The sequence below is a fragment of the Hylobates moloch genome, unplaced genomic scaffold (assembly GCF_009828535.3).
Source record: "Hylobates moloch isolate HMO894 unplaced genomic scaffold, HMol_V3 SCAFFOLD_11, whole genome shotgun sequence".
In the NCBI taxonomy this organism is placed as follows: Eukaryota; Metazoa; Chordata; class Mammalia; order Primates; family Hylobatidae; genus Hylobates; species Hylobates moloch.
Window position 1 is genome coordinate 3,991,627 of NW_026652286.1, and position 24,373 is coordinate 4,015,999.

General features: G+C 53.2%; 1 protein-coding gene across 1 annotated transcript in view; it reads left to right on the forward strand.

The window, feature by feature from the left end:
* ALX4 (ALX homeobox 4) overlaps positions 1–24,022 on the forward strand; it is a 49,607-nt gene extending 25,585 nt beyond the window's left edge. Inside the window, exons 2-4 of the mRNA XM_032166197.2 lie at positions 8,816–9,126; positions 16,832–16,960; positions 19,286–24,022. Of these exons, the coding sequence (XP_032022088.1) occupies positions 8,816–9,126; positions 16,832–16,960; positions 19,286–19,615 (770 nt within the window). The 3' untranslated portion in view covers positions 19,616–24,022. The remainder of the gene's footprint in view (positions 1–8,815; positions 9,127–16,831; positions 16,961–19,285) is intronic.
* Positions 24,023–24,373: the final 351 nt, after the last annotated feature.

Here is a 24,373-nt window from a genome sequence, read left to right on the forward strand (position 1 = left end):
ATGTCTTCTCTCTGTCTCTGTATGTGTGTGTGTGTGTGTGTGTGTGTGTGTGTGTGTGTGTGTGTGTGTTGTGTGTGTGTGTGTGTGTGTGTGTGTGTGTGTGTGTGTGTGTGTGTATGTGTGTGTGTGAGTGATTTTCTTTTGGTCTGTCTTGATTTTTTTTTAATCTTCCATATAGAACATAGGTTACTATTTGTAATGGGAAAGAAAAGTCACAAAAGTTAGAGAGAAAGCTATCCGGGTGAAAGTAGTAGTTAGCCACAGACAGGAGAGGCAGAGAGACGTGCTAGGTCGAAGGAAGGGTGCCCGCAGGAGTGCAGAAGCCTGAAGTTACTCGTGCAGTGCGCTGCGGAGCGGAAGCAGGTCTATGAACCTCAAGCTAGATGGAAGGCTGGGGTATAAGTCCGTGAGTCTGGTGGGGACCAGTCCTGCCTTCGGGACCCTGAATGCCACATAAGCCTGATGTACAGGGTTGGCAGATTTAGCAAGAAGCAAGCAAGCAAACAACAAAACCAGGTTACTCAGTCAAATCTGCATTTGAAATAATGAATAATTGGTAGGATAAGTATTTCTTGTGCCATATTTGGGATATACTTATGTTGTTTAAAGTATTAACTGTTTATCTAAAATTCCAGTTTAACTGAGTCCCCTGTATTTTTTCTGGCCATTCTAAGGAGGGATCTGGGAGCCAGTGAAAGGCTACAGAGAGAGCCCTGACGTGACCAGCTGTGTATGTTTTAGACACTCCCTCTGGTTGTATTTGAGGGTCATGAGCCTGAAGGTGGAGAAACCCCTCAGGAGGTCGGGACTGAGCGTCACCTTGAGAGATCCTAGAGGTCTGAGTTGCGGGGGCCCAGTTTGTGAGGACAGTGGCCAATCCCCACGGCATGAAACGGGCCTTTCTCGGAAGCTTCCCTAACCTTCCTCCAGCCCATTCCAAGTGGTGCTTTTCTCTTGCTTCCCACAATCCCACAGCACAGAGCCCAGCCTGCTCTCAGAGCATGCGCCATCCAGGATTCTCATCACTGTTTTCAGATAATGTTTCAACCTGTTCCTGGGAGAACAAATAGAAAATTAATTCAGACCAGCCCCCACCCCCCCAACAAAAACAGAAAAGAAACAAAATTAACCCATAGACCCATATTGCCACTTCTGGAAACTTGTAGTGATTTCTGAGGACAAATGCTCCACTCCCTTCCTCTTTTTGGTCAAAATGAGATTTATCTGATAGAAATTGAACATCTTTGCATGTGTTAAAACCCTATCCTTTCTCAGCATCATTTCATTCATTTGTTCATCAAATGTTTACTGAGCATCTACTGCATGCCAGCTATGATATTAGGTGTTACACAGCGGGGTAAACAAAGCACACATGTTCAGATATATTCCCTGCTCCATGGGAGGGAGAAAGAGAGACAATAAACAAAGGGAAAACAGAAGAACAAATAAATACCTAATATTGGTGCGGTGGTCCATGCCTGTAATCCCAGCACTTTGGGAGGCCTAGATGGGTGGATCATTTGAGGCCAGGAGTTCAAGACCAGCCTGGGCAACATGAGGAAATCACGTCTCTACTAAAAATACAAAAATTAGCGGGGTGTGGTGGCCCATGCCTGTAGTCCCGGCTACTCAGGAGGCTGAGGCCCGAGAATCGTTTGAATCTAGGAGGTGAGGTTGCAGTGAGCCGAGATCGAACCACTGCACTCCAGCCTGGGTGGCAAAGCAAGACTCTGTCTCAAAAAAAGAAACAGTGTGCAGAAAAAAGACTATCAGGAAGGATGTTCCATTTATGGAAATATCATCCTTTATTTAACCAGTCCCCATTGTTGAATATTTTGATTACTGTCGGTTTTCCTACATATTAAACTATGACATGATGAACTTTCTCTCTAGTGAATTCTTACCGTTATTTATTTAGAGTAAATTCCTAGAAGTGAGATTTCTGGGTGAAGGCATATAAACTTTTAATTTAGTTTTTGTTTTATATATTTGAACACAATTTTGTATTTTCTTTTTAGTCACATTTTTTAAAATTTGAAAACAACATGCTGTAAATTTTTTTTTTTTTTTTTTTTTTGAGATGGAGTTTCGCTCTTGTTGCCCAGGCTAAAGTGCAATGGCATGATCCCAGTTCAGTGCAATCTGCACCTCCCGTTTTCAAGCGATTCTCCTGCCTCACCCTCCCAAGTAGCTGGGATTATAGGTGGCCGCCACCAAGCCCGACGAATTTTTGTATTTTTAGTAGAGACGGGGTTTCACCGTGTTGGCCAGGCTGGTCTCAAACTCCCGACCTCGGGTGATCCACCACCTGCCTCTGCCTCTCAAAGTGCTAGGATTATAGGCGCAAACCACCGCGCCCAGCTGTAAAAAGCTTTTTGGTATATACTTTTACGAGTTTTAACACACTCATGTATAGATTCATGTATTCACTGCCACAGTCAGGATACAGAATAGTTCCATCACACCAGTGCAAGCCCTTTGTAGACAAACCTTCCCCCTCCTGCTACACCTGGCAACCAGTGATCTGTTGCCTAGAGTCCCCGTAGTTTTGCCTTTCCCAGAATTCATGTGCTAGCTGAGTGAAGTTGCACTTCATGTAAATTTGAGACTGGCTTCGTTCACAGACCCTAAGGCCACCTTTGAGATTCATCCATGTCATTGTTCGTCAACAGTTCTTTCTTTTCATTGAGGAGTTGATCCGTGGCCTGGATGGACCACAGCTTGCGTCTCCATTCCTCTGTCAAAGGACACTTGGGGGTGTTTCCGTTTCGGGGTTATTCTGAATAGAGCTGCTGCAGACATTTGCCTATGGGTTTGGGTTCCTCTCCTCTTAAAATAAGTCATTATTTCTGTAGGGTAAATACCTAGGAGTGGGATTGCTGGGTCATGAGGTCAGTGTTAGTTTAACTAGATAAGACACCGCCCAAGTGTTTGCACCGTGATGGATGGGAGTTCCGGGTGCTCCATACATCGCCGTAACTTGGCATCATCAGGTCTTCTTATTCCCACTGTGATAGGCACATAGTGGTATCTCATTGTGCTTTTAATTTGCATTTCCATAGTGGGTAATGAGGTTGAGTATCTTTCATGCTTACTTGCTCCCTGTATATCTTCTTGGGTGAAGTGTCTGCTAGAATATTTTGGCCACTTTTTGTTAAATATTACTATTAACTACACTCCACACTTTATTCAAATTTCACTGGCTTCCCTCAATGTCCTTTTACTGTTCCAGCATGCCCCTCAGAACACATTGATTACACTTAGTCCTCATGCCTCCTTGGCCTCCTCCAGTCTGGGGCAGTTTCTCAGACTTTCCTTATTTTGAGAGCATTTCAGGGCTTGGGTTGGTGGCTGTGGGCGAGCAGGATGGCCTGTGCCACTGGCTAGCCTGAGGACTGCCATTTCCACCCCACCGTCTGCTGAAGATTGGCAGCCCCTTGAGGGCTGGGACACTGTTTGTCTCTGCAAACAGCTGTGCCCCGTGCATGTGTGCTGAAGTCTAAGCCCAGTCACTACTACCCCTTTGGCATTATTTATTGGGACTGGAGCTAAATTAGGGACATTCAAGTTGAGCTCTGGACAGACCCCAGTGGCAGATGAGGTGGGGTGGGGACGTGATCAATGGCTACCTTTAACCTCCGCCCTCACCCCCAAGGACTGTTTGGACAGCAGTGGGTTTAGTCAGTGCCCTTTCAATAGCATGAAAGGGCCTCACGCTGGCCTGTTTTTTTTTTTTAAAGAGATTACATTGGTGTGTGCACTCCGCCACAGGGTGTGTGGGGCCAGCTCACCCGAGAACAGAGTGAGCGGCATGTCCCCCACAAAGCAGATGTTTGGAGGACAAATAGATGTAATCAAAACCATGGAGGATAAAATGACTGAGACCCCTAGCGCCATATGCATGGACCGGTGCACAGCTCCACGACAGGCCCACACCACCCATGTCCCCACACCCACCCACGCGGATCTGCACCCACACACAACCGCCCACATGCCCACGGGCACACACATCCCACTTGTGTGCCTGCACTTGACCACACAAGCAAGCACACTCCACAAACCTATCCACAAGCAACTACACATATGTTCCCCACACCCACTCACAACGGCAGACTTGTGCCACATGCCCTTGGGTGTACATCTGTGCACACAGATGCTGCCAGCACCCTCTCCCTAAAATGCCTCTAGAAGGTCATTCTTTAAGTCTCGGCCAAAAAAAGAAAGAAAGAAAGAAAAAAGAAAAATCAGTCACCTTTGGAAATCTGTCAAGGGTTTTCCTGTTTTAAAAAGGTGAAACTAGATTAGAGTGATGCCATTGGGTTGAACCGAGACAGATGGGTAGAGGTTAAGGGAATGAAGCAAGGCTTTCCACTCCATGCATTTCTCCAGCTGAAATCCAACAGCCAGGGGTTCCCAGCACTAGAATAGGCAGCTCCCAGTGGTACGGGGGTCCTCCCAGGGGGAGTTCCAGCAGAGGTTGAAGGGCTCAGTGGCTTCCCATTGAGAATCTAACCTTGAGCTGCATGCTTCCCACTTCATCAAAAGCAGTCTATGCCAATAATGCTGACCTACGATTGTTTGAAGAACACCTGATCTATCCTGTGCTGAGCCTCAGGCTGAGAAGGGACAAATGGCATGAGGTCCCAGCCCTTGGGGAACTGACATTCTATAGGAGGAGCTGGACATTCAGGGCTTGAGGAGATATGAGATATGAGTCAGTAAACATAGGCAGTCAGTGGAGAGGGTGAGCAGAGGACAGAAAACAGTCACAATCTGGGAGGGCTTCCTGGAGGAGCACTGGATCTTGGAGGTCAGCTGGAAGGAGGCAGGGGCCCGAGATGGGGACTTGGGGGACCAAGGTGAGTGGTTTCCTTTGGTCAGGAGCAATCAGCCTGAGCCGTGGGACTTCTGTTTTCAGCGGCCGTCTTGTTGAGGAGGGCACCTCGCGGGGAGCCAGATCTGACCAGCACCCAGGCCTTCAGCCACCACGCTGACTCTCCAGCCAGCCCGGGGTCATCTCCCTGGAGAGCAATCTGGGGGCTTTGCCCAGGGCCCAGCCCCACTCCTCATCTCATCCCTGCCACCCTCTGTCTCACACAGGCCAGAGAAACTCAGGGCCACCGAGGAACAGCAGTGGGAACTGCAGAAGTAAGGGAGACTCAGAGGGGTGGCAGTAGCCTCTCAATGCCCGCAGGGACAGGGCTGTCATGGGGAAGGGTGCTGGGGGTTTAGAACTGGAACCAGTGAACCAGACCTACAGGAGACAGACATGGGCTGGGTCTAAGGACAAATAGTCCCGCTGTCCTGGGGGCAGTGAGCTCCCTGCTACCCTAGACTGGAACCAGCGCCAGGTGATGCTGCAGGGTGGGGGGAGGTGGACAAAGACAGCCTGAGCTTGGGGTCTTAGGGCTCAGACTCTGAGAGGGCCATGCTTGTCATTCTGACCGGTTGAGTGGAGCTGCAGAACTTCGGGAATTTTTCTTTGTTGTCTAAATGAGGAACCCAGCCTCAGAATTTACAGCAAGCTGACTCAAGACAGGTTAGAAGGCTTGCTTCCTTCTTCCTTGAGGAGTCAGGAGCAGCGCTCTCCTGAATTCCTTCCATCTCTGACACAGGCACGCCCTCCCCCTCTCCTCCCCTCCCCAGGTCCTCAGGGACAGTCCCGGCTGCTGGTGAGCAAGGGAGGAGGGACCCTCAACTACCCCGCTGTCCCTATTTGTAGGTGAGACTCCAGAGATGAAATGGGTCATCTGAAGTCCTGGGCAAAGCGGGGGCCTCGGCCAGGGCTCCCAACTCTTGGGCTGGTGGTCCTTGCACACCCTGTGCCACCTCTATCTCTGCCTGCTCACTTGGTCTCAGTGGGCAGCTGGAGGTGGACAAAACTCTACCCTTACTTGTCACCATGAAGACAGGACCTTCTGCCACTTCCGCTGAGAGGCCAAGAGCTGGCTCAGTGCTGAGAGGCTGCCCCCAGGCCGCGTCCTCAATCCCTCATCTTCAGGGGCTGGTCCTGCTCCCCACAAGATGGACAGAGCAGGACGCCTTGATCATGTGAGGCCCCTGGGTTTCTTCTGCCCCTACCTCTCTCCCTGGGAATAAGGCCTAAGACCCCAGGGGAGGGAGTAGAGGGCAGGCCAGGAGCTGAGAGGCTGTGCTCTGTCCGGAATTGGGGCATGTTCCCTTCTCTCTCTCTGGCCTCAGTTTCCCCCCAGTTAAAACTACGAGTTCAGGCTGGTCCATACCAACTCTCAGTTCCTGTAACATGGAGCTCCCATCGCTGTGCAGGGTGGTCCCGATCCCCAGCAAGGGTCTATGGGGCTGTGAGATGGGGCCTGGGGACCAGGGCTCAGGGCTCAGGGCTCACCTCCCTCAGCCCCTCATCTGGCTTCCAGGAAGTTGCAAAACAGGGATGGTTATTTTTGGTGAGGCTGGGTGGGGTTTCTAAAAAAAAAAAAAAAAAAAAAACCTAAAACATAAAATAGTATTTTTCTGCCAGGAAGATAAATATCTTTGCTGAAAGCTCTTGGCCCAGCTGCCAGCTGCAGTTTGCAGAATGCTGTCACTGAAGCTGTGGCTGTCTGCATGTGCCTGGGCTCACACAGGTGTCATGCGTGATGCCGCTGGGCTGGTCGTGCACCCCCATGGCGTCTGCACTGCCAGCGGCCCTCAGGAGCAGCCTCCTGAAGCTGCTTCCAGGTCTACTCTGGGCACTCACCTCTATGCTCTTTTCTTGATGTGTTGGAGAGGGAGGTGAGAATGCCACAGGCCAAATGTCCCTCTCAGCTTCCCCAGTGTGCACAGAAAGCCAGGGATGAGGCGAGTCTGAAGCTTCAACCCTCAGGATCTGGAGGGAGTCAGAAGACCTGGACTAGAGGCATCATTCTGACACTTAATGCCCATTGCTTGGACCTATTTCCAGAAGAAGAAACCAGGGGTCAGAGTGGTTGATGCTCACACTTACTACACATGCTTGTTGTGATGATCAAAGCTCCCGCACGTGATAGGTCGTGTCAAATGCTCCCCACACGTCTTATTTATTGTGTTTGTTCTTCCACTCGACAAGTTCCTTTTCCCCAAGTTACAGACAAGGAATGTGGTTCTCGAGGAGCTCACAGCCACATCTGCAGACACCCAGTTGGCTGCCCTTCCCTAGGCATCTGTGCACGCCCTGCACACGCTCCCGTGCCCAAGGGCCTGCATGCTTGGAGGACTTCTCCAGGGTCGGAGTCCTCTAATGGTCACAGGGTCTGTGGCTTTGCAAGTCCGGACTAGAAATGTGAATATCAATAATGGCAAAACTACATAGCCAGCACACTAGCCTCTTTATTTCCCACAGCTACCCTATGAGGAAGATCCTTTAAGTACCTTCATCCCCATTTTATAGAGGGGGAAACTGAGGCACATAGAGGGTAGGTAAGCTCTCCTGAGCACGCAGCTGGGGAGTCACGGCCATAGGATTCATAGCGGGGCTAAAGAGTCCATGACCTAAACCAGGGGTCCTTAGCCCCCAGGCTGTGGACCAGTACCGGTCCATAGCCTGTTAGTAACTGGGCCGCACACAGGAGGTGAGTGGCAGGTGAGCGAGCGTTACCACAAGTTCTGGCTCCTGTCAGATCAGCGGTGCCGTTAGATTCTCACAGGAGTGTGAATCCTACTGTGAACCATGCATGTGAGGGATCTAGGTTGCGTGCTCCTTACGAGGATCTGATGTCTGATGATTTGTGGTGAAACAGTTTCATCCCCAAACCATTCCCCACCACCACCTGCTCCACCCATGGAAAAAATTATCTTCCACAAAACCAGTCCCTGGTGCCAAAAAGGTAGGGACTGCTGTCCCAAACCCTCTGCCAGGAGGTGAGTGTGTCTGCCTAGGAAGCTCACCAGGCTGTGTGGTGGTAAAGTGGCTTCTCGCCACACTCTCCCACCCCAGCCTCCACCTCTTCTTCCTTGACCTGTATGAGTTGACTTGTCCTTGCAGTCCTGAGCTCCTAGGAATGTGCCAGGCAGGTTCCATCTGTCAGACGTAGTGGCTGGGAGCTGTGCTCCCGTACACCCACCCAGGCCCGGGGTCAGTGTGCTGGGGATGAAGGTGCCTGGGCAGCCTCAGTAAACAGTCAGCAGGAGCTGCTTGTAACAGGAAATGTGGCCCATGCCTCAATCCCATGCACCCCCAAGGAAGAAAGACCCTTCTCTTGAACAATAGGTGAGACCAGTGTGCAGGGTTGGGGGGCAGGGAAGGAGGTGTTGACTCCTCAGCACTGGACTCTTGGGGCAGAGTCTCCACAGCTCCTGCTGAACTCCTGGTGGGACTAGGCCAGGAAAGGAGGGGCACTCCTGTCTGCCTCAATGCTGGGTCCTCCTCACCCCAAGCCCCACTGGGCCAGACATGGCTGCTGAATGAGTTTCCCTTCCACCCAGGGAGGCCATGGCACTGGGGTCAGAATTCTCAGGGCCCAGAAAAGTCCTGATGAAGGGAATCCTTCTAGAGAGAGGAGCTCAGGATCAGTGAGGTGGGGATTAAAGGTCACAGAGGTCAGATTGGCTGACTTAGGTTCACAGAGCATTGTTGCTGGAAGGGACCTAGTCTAAGATGATGGCAAAGAGGCTCAGAGAGGGGAAGAGATTTGCCCAAGGTCACACAGCATGTTAATGGCAAGCCAGAATTAGAAGCCAAGTCTCCTGACCTTGCATCCAATGAGCTCTAAGAGGAAAAAGGCAGGGGGTGGCTACCCGAGTGCCCCACTGTCCCCCTGACATCCCCCTTCTCTTGCTTGGTTCAACTATTGGTTTCTGACTTTGTTTCCTCCTCCCTCAGCTAAAGAGAGCTCACTGGGTGAGCCAGAGTTACCCCCTGACTCTGACACTGTGGGGATGGACAGCAGCTACCTGAGTGTCAAGGAGGCTGGGGTGAAGGGGCCCCAGGACCGGGCGAGCTCAGACCTCCCCAGCCCGTTGGAGAAGGCCGACTCGGAGAGCAACAAGGGCAAGAAGCGGCGGAACCGGACCACCTTCACCAGCTACCAGCTGGAGGAGCTGGAGAAGGTCTTCCAGAAGACCCACTACCCAGACGTGTATGCACGGGAACAGCTGGCCATGAGGACAGACCTCACCGAGGCCCGCGTGCAGGTCAGTGAGGGCCACCTGGGAGTGAGGCTGGGAAAGCAGAGCCTGTCCCTGGGCTCTTGGCTGCAGCTGGGGTCTCCTGACTGCCCGCCAACCACACCATGGCTTTTCTTTCCTCAGTTCATTGAGAACCTGAAAGTGGGGGCTCCTAGCCTGCCCCTCATGCCCCTGTCCCAACTAGAGCAACTCTGCTTTTATCCTCTTTAATATTGGGCTTCTGCGCTGTGGCAGGGGGGTGCAAAGGAAGGAGGGCCCCCAGCAGAGGGGCAGGAAGGCTGCTGCTGGCTGTTTCTGGGCTTTACATAGTGTGAGAGTCCTGGCTGTTTCACACACAGAAGGGTTACTGGTCCCTGCTCTAGAAGGCCTATCTCTTAGACAGGAAACAGGACAAACATGAAAACAACGTCTACAGCATCCCAATGGGCAGAAACAGAGAACAGTTTAGCTCTTCCTTCTGCCTAGATGGCTGCATCCCACTCCATTTTTCAAGTCCCAACTCATACCTCCTCTGAGAAGTCTTCCTGACCACTGTGGCCAAAGCAGTAGCCCCCCTATTATCAGCCAACAACCAAAACACCCAACCCAGTACAATACAGTGGAACCCAACTCATTGCAACCCAATAGAACTCAACTCAACACAACACAACACAATAGAACTCAACACACTCAACCCAACTCAGTGCAACCCAACACAACACAACCTGATAGAACTCAACTCAACCCAGCACAACAGAATGGAACTCAACACACTCAACCCAACTCAACCCATTCCAACACAACACAACCCAATATAACACATTCCAATGGAACTCAACCTAACACAGCACAACACAGTGGAACCTGACACACTCAATTCAACTCAGTGCAACCGAATAGAACTCAACCCAACCCAACGCAACACAACCCAATAGAACTCAACTCAACCCAACACAACACAATGGAACTCAATGTACTAAGCCTAACACAACCCCTTCCAACACAACACAACCCAATATAACACATTCCAACAGAACTCAACCTAACACAACACAACACAATGGAACCTGACACACTCAACCCACTCAACACAACCCAATAGAACTCAACCCAACCCAATACAACAGAACCAAACCAGCTCACCTTTTGCTACACTGTCCTATTTTATCTTCTTAACAATTTTTTAAATTTTTTTTTGTTTTCTCTTTAGAGACAGGGTCTCATTCTGTCACCCAAGCTGGAGTGCAATAAGACGATTACAGCTCACTGCAGCCTCAAACTCCTAGGCTAAAGTAATCCTCCCACCTCGACCTCCCAAAGTGCTAGAATTATAGGCATGAGCCACCATGCCTGGGCCCATTTTATCTTTTGGGTATTTTTGTTTATTTTTTTAAAGAGACTGGGTCTCTCTCTGTCACCCAGCGTGGAGTACAGTGGTGTGATCATGGCTCACTGTAGCCTTAACTTCGTGGGCTCAATGGATCCTCCCGCCTCAGTTTCCTGAGTAGCTGGGACCACAGGCATACACCACCATGCCTGGGATAAGTTTTTTCATTTTTTGTAGAGATGGGGTCTTGCTTTGTTGCCCATGTGTCTCAAACTCCTGGCCTCAAGCAATCTCTCACCTCAGCCTCCCATAGTGCTGGGATTGTAGGCATGAGACACTGTGCCCAACTCCTATTTTTTCTTCTTTACAGGATTGTTGACTGGCTTATTTTACTTGTTTGTCCCCTCCCACTAAACTGTGATTTCCTTGAGATCAAGCACTGATTGTTCATCACTGTATTCCCACCACTTAGAGAAAGCCAAACGCAGAGCATCAAGGCTAAAAAATAAGTATCCATGGATCAATCAGCCCTTGTCCAGAGAGCTGTGTCTGCCCCGAACAGCATGAATTCACAGCAAAGAAAGGATCAGAAAGAAAGAAAAGACCCATGAGTAGCCAAAACACAGGTGACAAAATTCACACACTCAAGTTTAAGTTTCAATTTAACACAAAATAAATGTCATAATCAGTCTGCTTTTCCAAACCAAAGCATGTTGGAAATAGCAAATAAAGTGTTGCCATATAGCAGTTTTTCCCTCTCCAGTGGGCCAGAAAAATCAATAGCTTTAGAACAAAGAGAAATCTTCTTCTTCTTTTTTTTTTAATCAGCAAAGTGCCATGCAGCTCAGTGGACTGGGCCCTTCAGTGTTAGGACAGAGATGCCCCAACCCTGCAATCCTCAGCAGGCCCCAGGGACTCTTGCATTAATTCACGAAAGCATCTTCAGCAGCACTGTTCTAAGGCATCAGTAAAAGGTTCATCAGTTACAACCATGTTCTGTTTAAGAAGGCAGAGGCATCTCTAATAGAGTCTACAAACTTTTTTTCCAAAATGGCTAATGTGGAAAAGGACTAGTGGTTATCAGTAACTATGTAGCTGTTCAGAAACTGCAGCTACCAGAAGTGATGCTGAAGAGCTGCATGGCTGAGTTGCTGTAAGTTCCCTGAGGGCAGCCTGCCATTTATTTTTTAGTTTTTATTTTTTGAGACAGGATATCACTGTGTCACCCAAGTTGGAGTGCGGTGGTGTGATCTTGGCTCACTGCGGCCTCCACCTCCTGGGTTCAACTGATTCTCATGCCTCAGCCTCCCAAGTAGCTGTGACTACAGGCATGCATCACTACACGCAGCTAATTTTTTGTATTTTTTGGTAGAGATGGAGGTTTCACCATGTTGGCCAGGCTGGTCTTGAACTCATGACCTCAAGTGATGCACCTGCTTTGGTCTCCCAAAGTGCTGGGATTACAGGCGTGAGCCACCATGCCCAGCCCAGGCTGCCTTTTTTTTTTTTTTTCAGACAGAGTCTTGTTCTGTCGCCCAGGCTGGAGTGCAGTGGTGCAATCTTGGCTCACTGCAACCTCTGCCTCCCGGGTTCAAGCGATTCTCCTGCCTCAGCTTCCCAAGTAGCTGGGATTACAGGTGTGCACCACCACAGCTGGCTAATTTTTGTATATTTAGTAGAGATGGGGTTTCACCATGTTGGTTGGCTGGTCTTGAACTCCTGACCTCAGGTGATCCACCCACCTCAGCCTCCCAAAGTGCTGGGATTACAGGCATGAGCCAATGCACCTGGCAAGACTGCCATTTTATTCCCCTCCAGTGCCTAATGAATGTTTGAGGAAGGACGACAGGGCAGCTGGGTCTTCCCTGTGAATCCAGAAGCCCTCACACACCCAGATCTCATTTGAATTTGGACAACCAGCCACTCACATGACCTTACATGCCTGAGTTTGGACAGGAATCCTAGCATCTACCCTGATCTCCAGCAAATGGATTGGGGAGGACCCACAGGCGCAGGTAGAGAAAGGGGCATGGCTGGTTATGGGACAGCCCTGTAGGTGCTGTGTTGGTGTGGGATAAACCTGTTCATTTTCTGTGCAGTATGTGTGTACATTTGTGTTTGCATATGTGGATTGCATGCACGCTTCCTAACAAACATATGGCAGTGCCCGGGAGTAGAATTCACTAAGTACTGAAAGAAGAATGACGCTTTGAGTACAAAACATGAAAACAAAGGCACACAGAGCATTTTTCAGTCACCAGCATACAACTAAAACAGAGTGTCCTCTGCACACACACATGCGTGCACACACACACACACACACACACTCTTATACCTACTTCCAGAATGGAGTTGAGGTAGCTTACAATTAAAGATTTATTTGTCCAATCTAAAAACAAGAACAATGGCATGAAATGCAGAGGTAATGTGGTAAAAAAAATTTAGGCTAAGGTTCATGGTTGCCACTGAGCACAAACTTCAACTTGGAGCTTCCTGGCAGCCAAGGCAGAAAGGGAAACTCTGACGTGCTGCATATCTTATCACCTAGTGGGAGGACCACAGAATTATAGAACGGTAGTGCTGGAAATGATCACCCCATCTTCCCATTTGATAGACGAGGAAGAAGAGGCCCATAGGTGGGAAGTCATAACCTGAAGTTAACAGCAGCCACTCAGTAGCGGCACTGCGACTGGAATCCGGGACTCCTGAGTTGCAGCCTAGTGCTTCTTTGACTTTAGTTTGCTGTACAAGGACACACGCCAGATTGTTCAGAGGCTTTTCTTTGTATAAAGGCAGCAGAGTGGGTGGGATCTTCATGTGCGTCAGACCTCTGGGTTGAGCCCTAAGCCTGGCAGTGCCCTGGGGGGGTGAGGGGGTGGCGATGGAACCCCCTGCTTGCCTCTGCTGTGTTTGTTCAGGGCCCATACTCAGCTGGTGGCAAGCCAGGTGCCCGGCGTAGAGTGGTGGTGGGGACAGGGACGGGGCAATGGGGGCCCCAAGATGGACTTTTCCTGGGAAGAAGCCTGGGGTTTGGCCCTGCTCCAGGGTGCTGCAGGGGCCTCTCTCTGCTGTCTGGGATTCCAATCTCCGCAGCTGGTGTCTGAAGACAATAAGACAGAGGCCTCCCCGCCCTGGGCCACCCCACCCTGGCCCCAGATGGGCTGCGGTTAGCGAGGCCTCCGCCAAGACAGTTGGTTCCTTGCACAGCCCGGTCCTCGGGAGAGGCCTGTGCTGAGTGGGCCCAGGCTGGGGTGGTCCTGAGGTGTGACATTCAGCCTGGGAGGACAGTGGGGACCTTGTGGTTGGCTGTCCTCCTAGGGCTGCACAGTGGAGACAGGCCTGCGGTGCAGAGCTTGGAGGCACAGGAGCGGGCCTGGGGGTTGGTGTGGCATCTGGAAGGGAGTCTCGGAGTCCCTGGGGCGCCAGGGGTCAGAAATAGAAGGACACTCCAAGCCTCAGGACCTGCAGATGTGAGCATAGAAGGGGTCCTGGGGATACCCTTGCTGCCTCCAATTTACTGGGGAGGATATTGAGGACCAGCCAGGCTCACCTAGCTCATGTCTGGATCTGGGCAGAAAAGCCAGAACTGGGTGCACAGGGTAAGGCCCCAGGACAAAGGAACAGGAGAAGAAGGAGGGAGGAGGTGGGCTGCCCTGCTCCTGCCGGCCGCTCACTCGCCTCTCACCATTTCCATCTTCAGCTCTCAAATAAATCCCTCAGCCTGACCTTCTTCCACTCCTGTTCCAAAGACGGTGCTAGCTCTGCTGGCCTCTCCCCCGCCTGGTCATCTGTCTTCCCCAGATAACCCACATCTCCTCCCTCACACTCAGCTCCAGCGAGCCCGCGCCCCACATTCCACTCCCCTACACGGCTCCTCCCTCCACTCTAGACCCCTTTGCCAGGCGCTGGCCACCTCCTTCCCTCTTCGGGGTCCCTCCCTGCCCATCCCTGGATCCTCTGTTCCAGAGCCTGCAGGCACATCCTCCACTTCCACCGTCCCACCAGGGGGACCTGGAACCCACAGAGACACAAGGGGAACCCCAACAGTCACAGTGACAAAAAGAAAAAGAGAAGCCATCTCTCTCCATGCCCCCAGTGGCTTCTCCCCTCCCCCCAGCTTCCCCCACAGAAAACCCTGGGAGGCTGAGGAAGGAGCGGAAAGACGGAGCTAAGCCTGCAGGAAATTAAACATGAAATGAAAACAAGCTCCTCTGATTCATTCTCTCATCCTGGCCCCAGTCTCCCATCCCAGGCCACTGATAAAGAGGGATCCCATTTCAGCAGCACAGGGAGGAGACCCCATCTGTCCTTGGCTCCAGGGCCTGGACCCTAGGAATCCCTGGAGGAAAAGGGGCCCTGGGAGGCCAGGGCAGGGGCTGAGACCCCAAACTGGGGAGAGGGTCCGTTTTTAGGGAAGAGGCTTCTCCTCCCCCAGTCAATGTGTGTGCACACATGCACGTGCATGCAGCCACACTAGTGGGTACACTCGTGCACACACACACATGCTTAGGATTAGGAAGGGGAAAGCGAGTTGGTACAGGAGTGGAGAAACATACTAATGTGCACCCCTGCACCCCTGCTCACCCCCACCCTCCTCACAGTAACATGAGATACAGCCCCATCTTCCTTGACCTCTTTCCTCTAGCAAAAGACAGTGAGAAAGGTCAAGAACTGTAAAGAAACAAATGGGAAGTACTCTAAACGTTCTTGGACTGCATTTCTCGTCTAGCTCCCCTGCTGCAACTATGAGGCACCGTTCGCCATGCAGAAACTGAGGCCCTTGGCAATGCCAGTGCTTCTGTGAGCCTGTCCGTTGGCCGCTGCACTGGATGCCCAAAGAGGCCAGGCAGCGTCTGTGAGGAAGCACGTCCACACCTCCTTCTCCCCTCCTCACAGTGGTTCCTAGGAAGCTCAAAGGCTCTGAGGCAGAGGAATTTTGAGAGCTGACTCCTGTATTTAGCTCAGCAGCCACCTTGGCCGTGATGGATGGAGAAATGTTTCCACCTGGAGGGCAGGGACTGGACCTCAGGAAAGCTGACTTTCTCGATGCCCGGGCCTGGGAGGGCCTGGCACGGCTCCTTATGGCTCTGCAGCTGAGGCTGTTGTCACGGCTCTGTTCTGCCGGTCTGCAGCGTGCTGTCTGAGATGTGCCCACTGGCATCTGAGTCTGCAAAGCCAGCAGACAGGTGCACATCAAGCTGGCAGAGGCCTCCCTCTGAAGAGCACCACGGTCCATCTCTGAATCAGCCTAAGGCCATTCCTGGCCTGGAAGCTGATCCCTCCTCACTCTCCCTCTCTCACCCACCCCGTCCCCATCACCCCTTCTCCAGATCCTAAGTCATGGGCCAGGGGTAGGGCAGCTCTTGCTCTTGAACCTTGGGAAAGTTCCCCGCCTTCCAGAAATGCTCGTGCAAAGGAAAATGACCCAACACTCCCCATCACCAAAAACCCCAGTGCCCACAGCTGACTCAGAGACCTCCCCTCCCCCGTTGGGCTCCCAATCAGGCCAACATCCCATCCACTTGTGTTCAGTGACAGGTGGGCCTCCACTTCCTCTCACCATCAGGCCCCTCTTCTACACGAGATTTTGTAGTGACTGCCTCTACGGACAGCACCAAGGGAAAAACCCTTCACTTGGCATTCAAGGCCCCCTGCGATCTGACTCTGTTTCTTTCTCTCCCACCACTTCCTTCAAATTGACCTCTTTAGGTTTTTGGAGCATGCCTTGCTGTTTCTAAACCCAGGCATTGGCTTTCCTCCTTTCAGCCAACCATTCAAGGCCCAGCTCCTGTCCCTCCTCCAGGAAGTCTTCCCTGACTGCCTCTGTTGCCCAGCAGAGCCCCTGCTCTCCCACAGGGTCTCATTCCCTTTAACACAGGGGAGTTCTGAGCTGGGAGACTGTCTCCAACAAGAAGGCTGCAGACAGGATGCAGGGAGGAAGGCATTCTGAATCTGGACCAATAAGCCTTAGAGAGCCATGAACCTTTGAGAAAACTGGCAAAACTGTGTGTGATTGTCTAGGAGAACACATCTGGAGGAGCATTTGTAGCTTTTATCAGCTTCTCCACAGGAGTCTGGTTAGATGACTGCTAAGATGACCAGTGACTTGTTTCATAGGTGGTGACACTTGGCTGCTCTAGATTCTGAAGCTTAGAAAAATAAAGTTCTGGCTCAGGATCACGCCCATGGCTAGTGGGGGTAAGATACCTTCCCAGCTCAGAGTGGATGATTCTAGATTGTCAGCTCTTGAGGACAAAGACCAAGGTTGATATTTATGTGTGGCCGCACCGCTTCCCAAACGCACTGCAACTGATGGGGGGCTCAAGGGAACAGTTTGCACTGCCTGAAAGTGAGGCCTCCAGGCGGGCGTCTCACACTGGTGACAATGGCTTTCTTGTCTTGTAGGTCTGGTTCCAGAACCGAAGGGCCAAGTGGAGGAAGCGGGAACGTTTTGGGCAGATGCAGCAGGTTCGAACCCACTTCTCCACTGCGTATGAGCTGCCCCTCCTCACCCGAGCTGAGAACTACGCCCAGGTAAGTCCCGCCCTGAGCTGCCGCCACCGATCCCCAGCCCCTGGTGCTCTGAGAAAGAGCCCCTTGGAGGAGGGCCCAGGTACCCCGAGATAACTTATGGCTCCAGGCTGCCCTTCCGTCTCATTCCAGGGGTGTGCCTGTTTATACCAGAATGTGGGAGGTCCAGGGTTATTCTATCCAGCTAATCATTGAACCAGGCTTGGCTGAACTTTAGGGAAGGGAAGGTTGGGGCAGTGAGAACGGCTCTTTCCTCCACTAGCCTTGGCCACTTTTGCTGTGGGCATCGGAACCAAGGCAGGCAGAAGGCCACCAGGCCCTCAGATGCCGCTCGGAGGGTCTCTTCAGAAAGCGAGCTCTGAAATCTCCAGGACTCGTGGCCAAGTTGGAATGAGCTTGGGATTCCGAGTCCGGGGACTTAGGTTATCTTTCCAGCTCCACGTCTTTCTCACTTCAGGCAAGTCTCAAGTCTCTGAGCCTCAGTTTCTTCACCTGTACCCTGGACGTGGTAAAAGCATCTGCTCAGCTCTGTTGTCAGGCAGTTGTAAGGTCTAAATTCAATCGTGCAAAAGTATTTGGTGAATTGTACAGTTTCAAAAAGCTTGTGTGCCTGCGCTCAGCCTCTGGGGCCGTGTCCTCCCCTCCCCCCAGAGCATTTTCCCTGAGTGTCTGTCAGCCAGTCCCCTGTTCTAGTGTGAGATGCAAGGGACGAGAAGTACTGAGTCACATCAGGCACCCGGGATGCTTGCAGAGATGTGTTTTTGGCCAAGTCCAAGTCCACTCCTGACCCCCCTCAGCCTGCCCAGCAGAAGTGGCTGCTCCCTCCCTGCTCAGGCCTCATTCTGGCATGGCCTCTGCCTCCGCTCCCAGCCCGGCCCTGCCCAGCAGCCAGCCAGTAGCACGGGCACCCCCGTCTCCTTTCCTTCTCCCTGTCCTGGTTCTGTGCGAGCAAATGGTCTCTGGGCTCTCCACCCAGACCAGCCCTCCGTTCCCTCTCCCCCAGCCCGGGATTCATGGGGCAGGAGGGCAGGAGGGCAGGGCACAGGCCTGGAGGTGAGGCTGAAGAATATGGGATGTCTCACACAGGCACCATCGGCATCAGCTGGCACTATGTTCTTCCATTCTCTTTCTCCCCTCTCCCTCCCTAAACTCAGCCTCCCTCTGTCCTCCCAGGATGGAACTCTAGCTCCCTCCTTGGCTTTGAGCGCTGCTGCCTGAGCGCACAGCTGGAGGGAGAAACCAACACAGGGCCCTGTTCACCCCTCCTACCCCCACCTCACCTACAGCACCACATAGTGTGCGCTCAGACCTCTTCTGAGAGGGGGTGATGGAGGCCAACCCGTCCCCCTTCCCCTGCACTGCGGAGAGAAATGCGGTTCCCTCCGGGATTGGGACTGAGCTCCTTCTCCCTGCTTTAAAATGCCTCCCTTGAGTGTGCTCCAGACACATGCAGGAGGGGCAGGCCAGCAGAAGCCTACATGAGGTTACCAGGAATCCCGTGTGCATAAGCTGAGAGTTTCCCGGGTCTCCCCACACCCTAATTCTACCTGCTTATACGTGCCTCGAGGGCAGAGGAAGATGGGAGCCCCAGGTGAATGTTGGGGAGGGAAGGGAAACCCAGTGGCACCGATGGAAGACAAGATGGCCAGCTGATGCCTGTGCATGCCCTCGCCCCCTTGGCATGAGGAGGTCCGGTCTCGGCTCTGGCTGTCCACCCTTGAGGCAGCTCCTTCCATCCTGAGTTAGTTCTGAAGCCTCCTAGTTCAGGCCCTGGAACCTCAGCCACTGACCTTTGGTTTCTGAGAGGTTTAGGCCCCTGCTGCCCACCTCACCCAACCCCTCCATCTTCCCGGCTACTGGTGGGGGCCCAAGGGAACCTGCAGGGCCAAAGCTGTCCGAGTTGGGGTCCGCTCACCCTGCTCAGGTGCCTATGGATGTGAGGGGCCTGGGGAGGAGCTGGAGGTGAATGAGACACAGCTGCCATCCGCAGATGGAAGCCAAGTCTACAGTTGAGTCTAAAAATAGGAAGCCAGCTGGGGGGTGCTGGGGTGTCACCCTTCCACTGGCCACTGGGCCCTTAATGAAGCCTGAGGTCACTCCTTAGAACTGAATTTCCCTCTGCTGCTAGCCTGGCCCTGGGAACAGAGATGCCAAGGTGTAAAAGCCACCCCCACAGGGGGATCTGGACGTCCATCAAGGCTAAACACTCAAGAGGGGCTTCATGGGAAGGATGGACAGTGACGGGACAGGTGCTCTGGGGGAAGGGGTGAGCCCCTGCCACACCGTGCCTGCCCGCCAGCCCGTGACATCTCTCCCTTCCTCTCCCAGATTCAGAACCCGTCCTGGCTCGGCAACAACGGGGCTGCCTCACCAGTGCCGGCCTGCGTGGTCCCCTGCGACCCGGTGCCTGCCTGCATGTCCCCTCATGCCCACCCCCCTGGCTCTGGGGCCAGCAGCGTCACCGACTTCCTGAGTGTGTCTGGGGCTGGCAGTCACGTGGGCCAGACGCACATGGGCAGCCTGTTTGGAGCAGCCAGCCTCAGCCCAGGCCTCAACGGCTACGAGCTCAACGGCGAGCCGGACCGCAAGACCTCGAGCATCGCGGCCCTCCGCATGAAGGCCAAAGAGCACAGTGCGGCCATCTCCTGGGCCACATGACAGGGCACCCCCGCCCCGTCCCCACCTCGGGACACCGTGGGCCATGCCCATGTTTTCCAGGCCCCCAGCCTCCCACTCGACTTTCCTCTTAGGAACCTGGCCTGGGCCAGGGGCCTGACCCTCAGCACTTTCAGCCACCCCAAGTCTGAGGCCCCGTGGACTGCTGGGAGGGAGGGGGCAGCAGGCCCCTGGCCCCTCCCTGGCACTGAGGCCCTGACCCCTGCTCCCGGCCACAGGCAGTGGAGAAAGCCAGGTGGCCACGTTTTTCAGCTTTGCATCCATGATAAGCTGAAAGCGCTTTCTCTCTCCCGCCGGCTCCTCTGGCCTGCCTAGTTGACCATGAGTCAAAGCTAGATTTCCATGCAGACCCAGCAGCCTCACCAGCCCAGCCTTGTCCATCCTTCCCGCTCCTAGTGGGGTCCCCTGGTCACCAGGCCGGTGGCTGTGTGTCTGAAGCACAGGCTGCCCTGCAGAGCCAGCCTCCTGCCCTCCCATCTTTCTCTCCCTGAAAGCACATGGAATCCGACCTGCTGGGGCCGAGGCACCGGCCTCCACCTCCCTCCAAACAGCGACGAGTCTGACAGAGCCTGGCTGACTGCATCCTGGCTGTCCCCTGGGCTGGATACACCTGGAGAGAGTGGGCAGAGGATGACAGGAGCTGGAGCCAAGGACCCCTGCTGCCATCTAGCAATGCCAGTCCCCAGGGGAGACATGGGCCAGCCCCTCACTGGACAGTATACGGCAGGAGCCAGACCTGAGGGAGGCTGAGAACACGGATGCCGCAAGGGCTCCCACGGTGCTAGAAGAAGGAAAGGTCCTGGGAGAGGGGGAGGCTCCGGGTGCGGCAGGGGCCCCCGCAGTCCTCCTGCTCTCCCGCCTGCCTGGCATCCGGTACAGTGGGGAGGTCTGGGCAGCTTTGTTCTCCATCCAGAGCCCAGGAGGGTCCCTCCAGGAGGATTCGGAGGGGCTTGTCCCTTCCCTGCCCTACCCTGGCCCCCCCGGGGCTGCTCAGCAGTGTCCCAGCATGGAAGGACTCACAACTCGGAACACATAAGCTAGGGCTTGGGGGCCGGGCGGCAGAGGGTCAAGAGCTGTGCGCAGGCTTTGCTAGAGGACGTGTGGCCATGCTCGGCCTCCAGGCCCTGCCATGGCCTCAAACTGACTGTCCTCCCTGCCGTATCTGTCACAGTGTCATCGCTGCCCAGAGCCTTCCACGGCAGATGGGGGCTCTGTGTCCCTCCAGGCACTAGGAGGGTGTTGCTCTTCTCCACACAGCTTTCCACACTCCGTCCTTACACTTCTTCCATGGGGACCAGGACTCTCTGCCCTTTCTCCAGCCTGCGGAAGGGCTCCTGGCCTGGGCTCCTCGGCGTGGCTTTGCTATTGCAAAGGGGGTGTCAGGATGCCCTCCTGAAACCAGGCTTCCTGCCTCCAGGAAGTGGGGCTCCGTGCCTGCCTGCCTGACCCCTGCAGCTTGGGTCTGGCCCTGAGCCCCAGCCCTCACCTCAGCTGGGAGTACACAGTAACCGTCCAGAGGCAGGCCTGTCAGACCCCGGGGGGGTCCCTCCGGCAGGCAGCGCTCCGCATTGAGGGGCTCGCCTTTTCTACCTTCTCCCTTGATGCCTGTCATGGAGTAGGGCCAGGCCCACTAGGCTCAGGGTAGCGGACACAGAAAGGCCTCCTGGGTTGGGCTGAGGGTAAACTTGGTGTTGTTGAATGAGGGTCTCTGGGGTCGGGGTTGACAGTCTCCCGTCTGCCTGGTGCTCTCATCCACTCTAGAAACCAGGCTGGGGAAGGGTCTGGCTGTGGCCTGCCTTAATAAGAGTCAGACCTCTTTGTGAACCGTAGCTCTAAAATTGATCTTGCAGAGGTGAAAGGGTCTTGGACATTGAATTAAATGTTCTTGGAGGCTTGGCTTTAAGTGTTTCAAATATTTGAGGATTTGGAGTGACTTTGGGGAAGTTTTTTCTAGTTCTAAGGTTCGCTGAAATGACCTAGACTCCCCCAAAATTTAGCCAGGGAAAGGAAGAACTTAAGGCTGGGAACAGTTTCCCCATTTCTCCCCCATTTCCTTCTGAAATGCTCATGGTTGAGGAAGGATGGGGGAGGAAGGAACTTGCACCTTGGGTCTTTCTCACCCATGAGAGAATCAGGACAAAGAGGAGGAGAGCCAGGTAGCTCCAGAGTGGGCCAGGAGGGAGGGCGAGGGAATCAGGACAAAGAGGAGGACAGACAGGTAGCTCCAGAGCAGGCAGGGAGGGAGAGTGAGAGCTTTAAGGGGGCTCTTCCGCAGGGGCCCCCGGCACTCAGTTCCTCCATGCGTCTGCTCTCTGGCTGGGCTAGACCCAAGTTAGGCAAATTTCAACCCAAAAGCTTGAGAAGAAAAGGCGTCTATTAGAAGGCTCTGTGGCTATGGCTGCCTGTCCCAACACACCCAGAAAGTGTCTAGGATTCAACATGCCAAATGTGAAACATTCCTGTTCATCTCGTCAAAGGCAGCCACGTGCCCCAGGCCTGTCCTCCGTGGCTTGGCCCAGCCCTTGGGGGCCACCTAACCACATTAAGTATGATAGGACCACCGAGTTGGGAGGAGGCTTAGAAACCCTCTAGTTAGTCCAGTCACTTTACAACAGAGAAGACCCTGGCCCAGAGTGGAGACGTGACTGCCCTGACTTGTATTTGCCCTGAGACTAAGCTGAGAGAGGAGCCTGGGACGTGCCACCCAGGGTGTGAGGGCCCGGGCCTCGGTGGCACCAGGGGTGGCCGGTGCTGCATGCAGCTCCCCTCTCCAATGCCTCATGGGCATTCACTCAGCAGCTCAGTTCTCCAGAAGAGAACCTTGGCGCCCAGTCCCTTCCCAGACAGGTGGCTAGGACCAGCCTTCTGCACTGCAGAGCAGGGGCCCACTGCCCTGTCAGCTCCTAGGATGACTGGGCAAGTCAGGGCAGCTGCCCAAGGCCATCCGGAGCTAAAGCTCATGAAGGCAGGTGGAGAGAAGCATCTACCTGCCACGTGGTTCATTGCTATGCAAATAAGCTGAGAGGTGGATTTCCTTTGGATATCTGCCTAAGATCTCAACAGAGATGGCAACTTAAAAATGAAGTCATGGGTAGCCGGCAGATGGACGGGCAGCCTCCCCACACTGACAGCCTCCAGTCCCTGCTGGGCACAGGTCTCAGCATGGCAAGGCTTGACACTAAGGTGCTGCTACTGCCCTCCAGATGCCAGCACTACTCCTGGGGCATGGGAGCGAGGGCTCTGGGGGGCACACAGAGAGGCTTGTCTCCAAGGCTGAAATAGCACTTGGAGGACATGGGCTTTTAGAACTTTCCTTGAATTCTTTTAACTATACTTGATTCTCAGCGCTCACTACCGTGCCTCCAGCTTCGGGAAGCACGGTGGCCAGGTTAGCTCAAAGACACCGCGATGGGGTGGGTGCAGCAAGTGTGGGGTGGGTCCCCAGCACACACAGCTGAGATCACACTGGACCCAGCTCCGTGCCCCATCTGTCATTTCGGCTGGGCAGACAAGAGGGACGCTTCCATGAAAACTATGTACCCTGCTTATGTAGTCATTCCCTCCCTGGGCTAGACAGTGGGGGGGCCATCTTCGAGAACCTGAAAGACACGCGGGGGTTCCTGGTCTGTTTCATGGTCCTGACTGTCCGGTGCAAAGGCAAATAGGCCTAGATGGGGGAGGACGGTTGGTAAACTGGCCCCCAGGATAATACCCTGTGACTATCCAGTTAAAAAATAAGAAGGTGACAAAGACCCATCAACCCCACTTCACTTCTTTCAGGATGCTGTAGGGAGGAAAGGTGCTTCCATGACCTAACCTCGGCCTCTCCTTTCTTCCCTCTTCACTCACACACATAGAGCTAGGCCTTTATACTACTGATTTTGAAGGACAGTTTTCAATGTCTAATCATCTGTTTGGGTGTGCAGTGGTTGAAAAAAGAGAGCTGAGTGCTAGAAGGAACATGAACCTCAACCGATACTTATTGTTCTCATTGTAAGATATTTTAACCCTGTATAAATGCAACTGTTCCTTTAGCTTAATGGCCTGGGGTGGAATATTAAAAATATATATTAAAAATACAGTAAAAATCCAGAAAAATGTAAAAAAAAAAATGAGGTCGGTTCCATAAAGTTTTACTGCCTATACCACCATGTAACTACATTATAGCAAAATATTAAAAGAAACGTTCTTGCCTTTTAAAGTAAGTTATTGCACTTACATCTTTTTTGGGAGAGGAGGAACACGGATGGGAAGGAGACGTAGGGGCCCAGGCATGGGGCAAAATGGAGTGCAGAGGCAGCCGGGCACTCCCAGAACACCCTTTGCTGGCCCAGCCCAAACTGTTTGGTTGTTGTTATTTGCAATAAACTCCTTCTCCTTCCTCCTCTCAACTGGAATCTGTCTGTTTTGTTCCTGACTTGTGACAGATGAAATGTGATCAGAGGGGCCTCTGAAATCTCACGTTAATTGAAGTCGGCAAAAAATACTAACAGTGCCCTTTTGAACTGCTGACACAGTACAGAAGGGATTACCAGGGCTAGATGAACAACAGGTGGCCGGCTGATGCTCCTGCACAAAGAAGGGGTGCGTGGCCTGCGAAGGGTCTGGGACATACCCAGCCCCCTTGTCCCAGAGGACCTGTCTGCACTGCAGGGAAGCTAGAAGGGGGCAGGGGATACCAGAGCCCACTTCTCAGGCAGCCCAAAGGGTCGCAGCAGCAACTCTTTGCCTCCCCGGCAT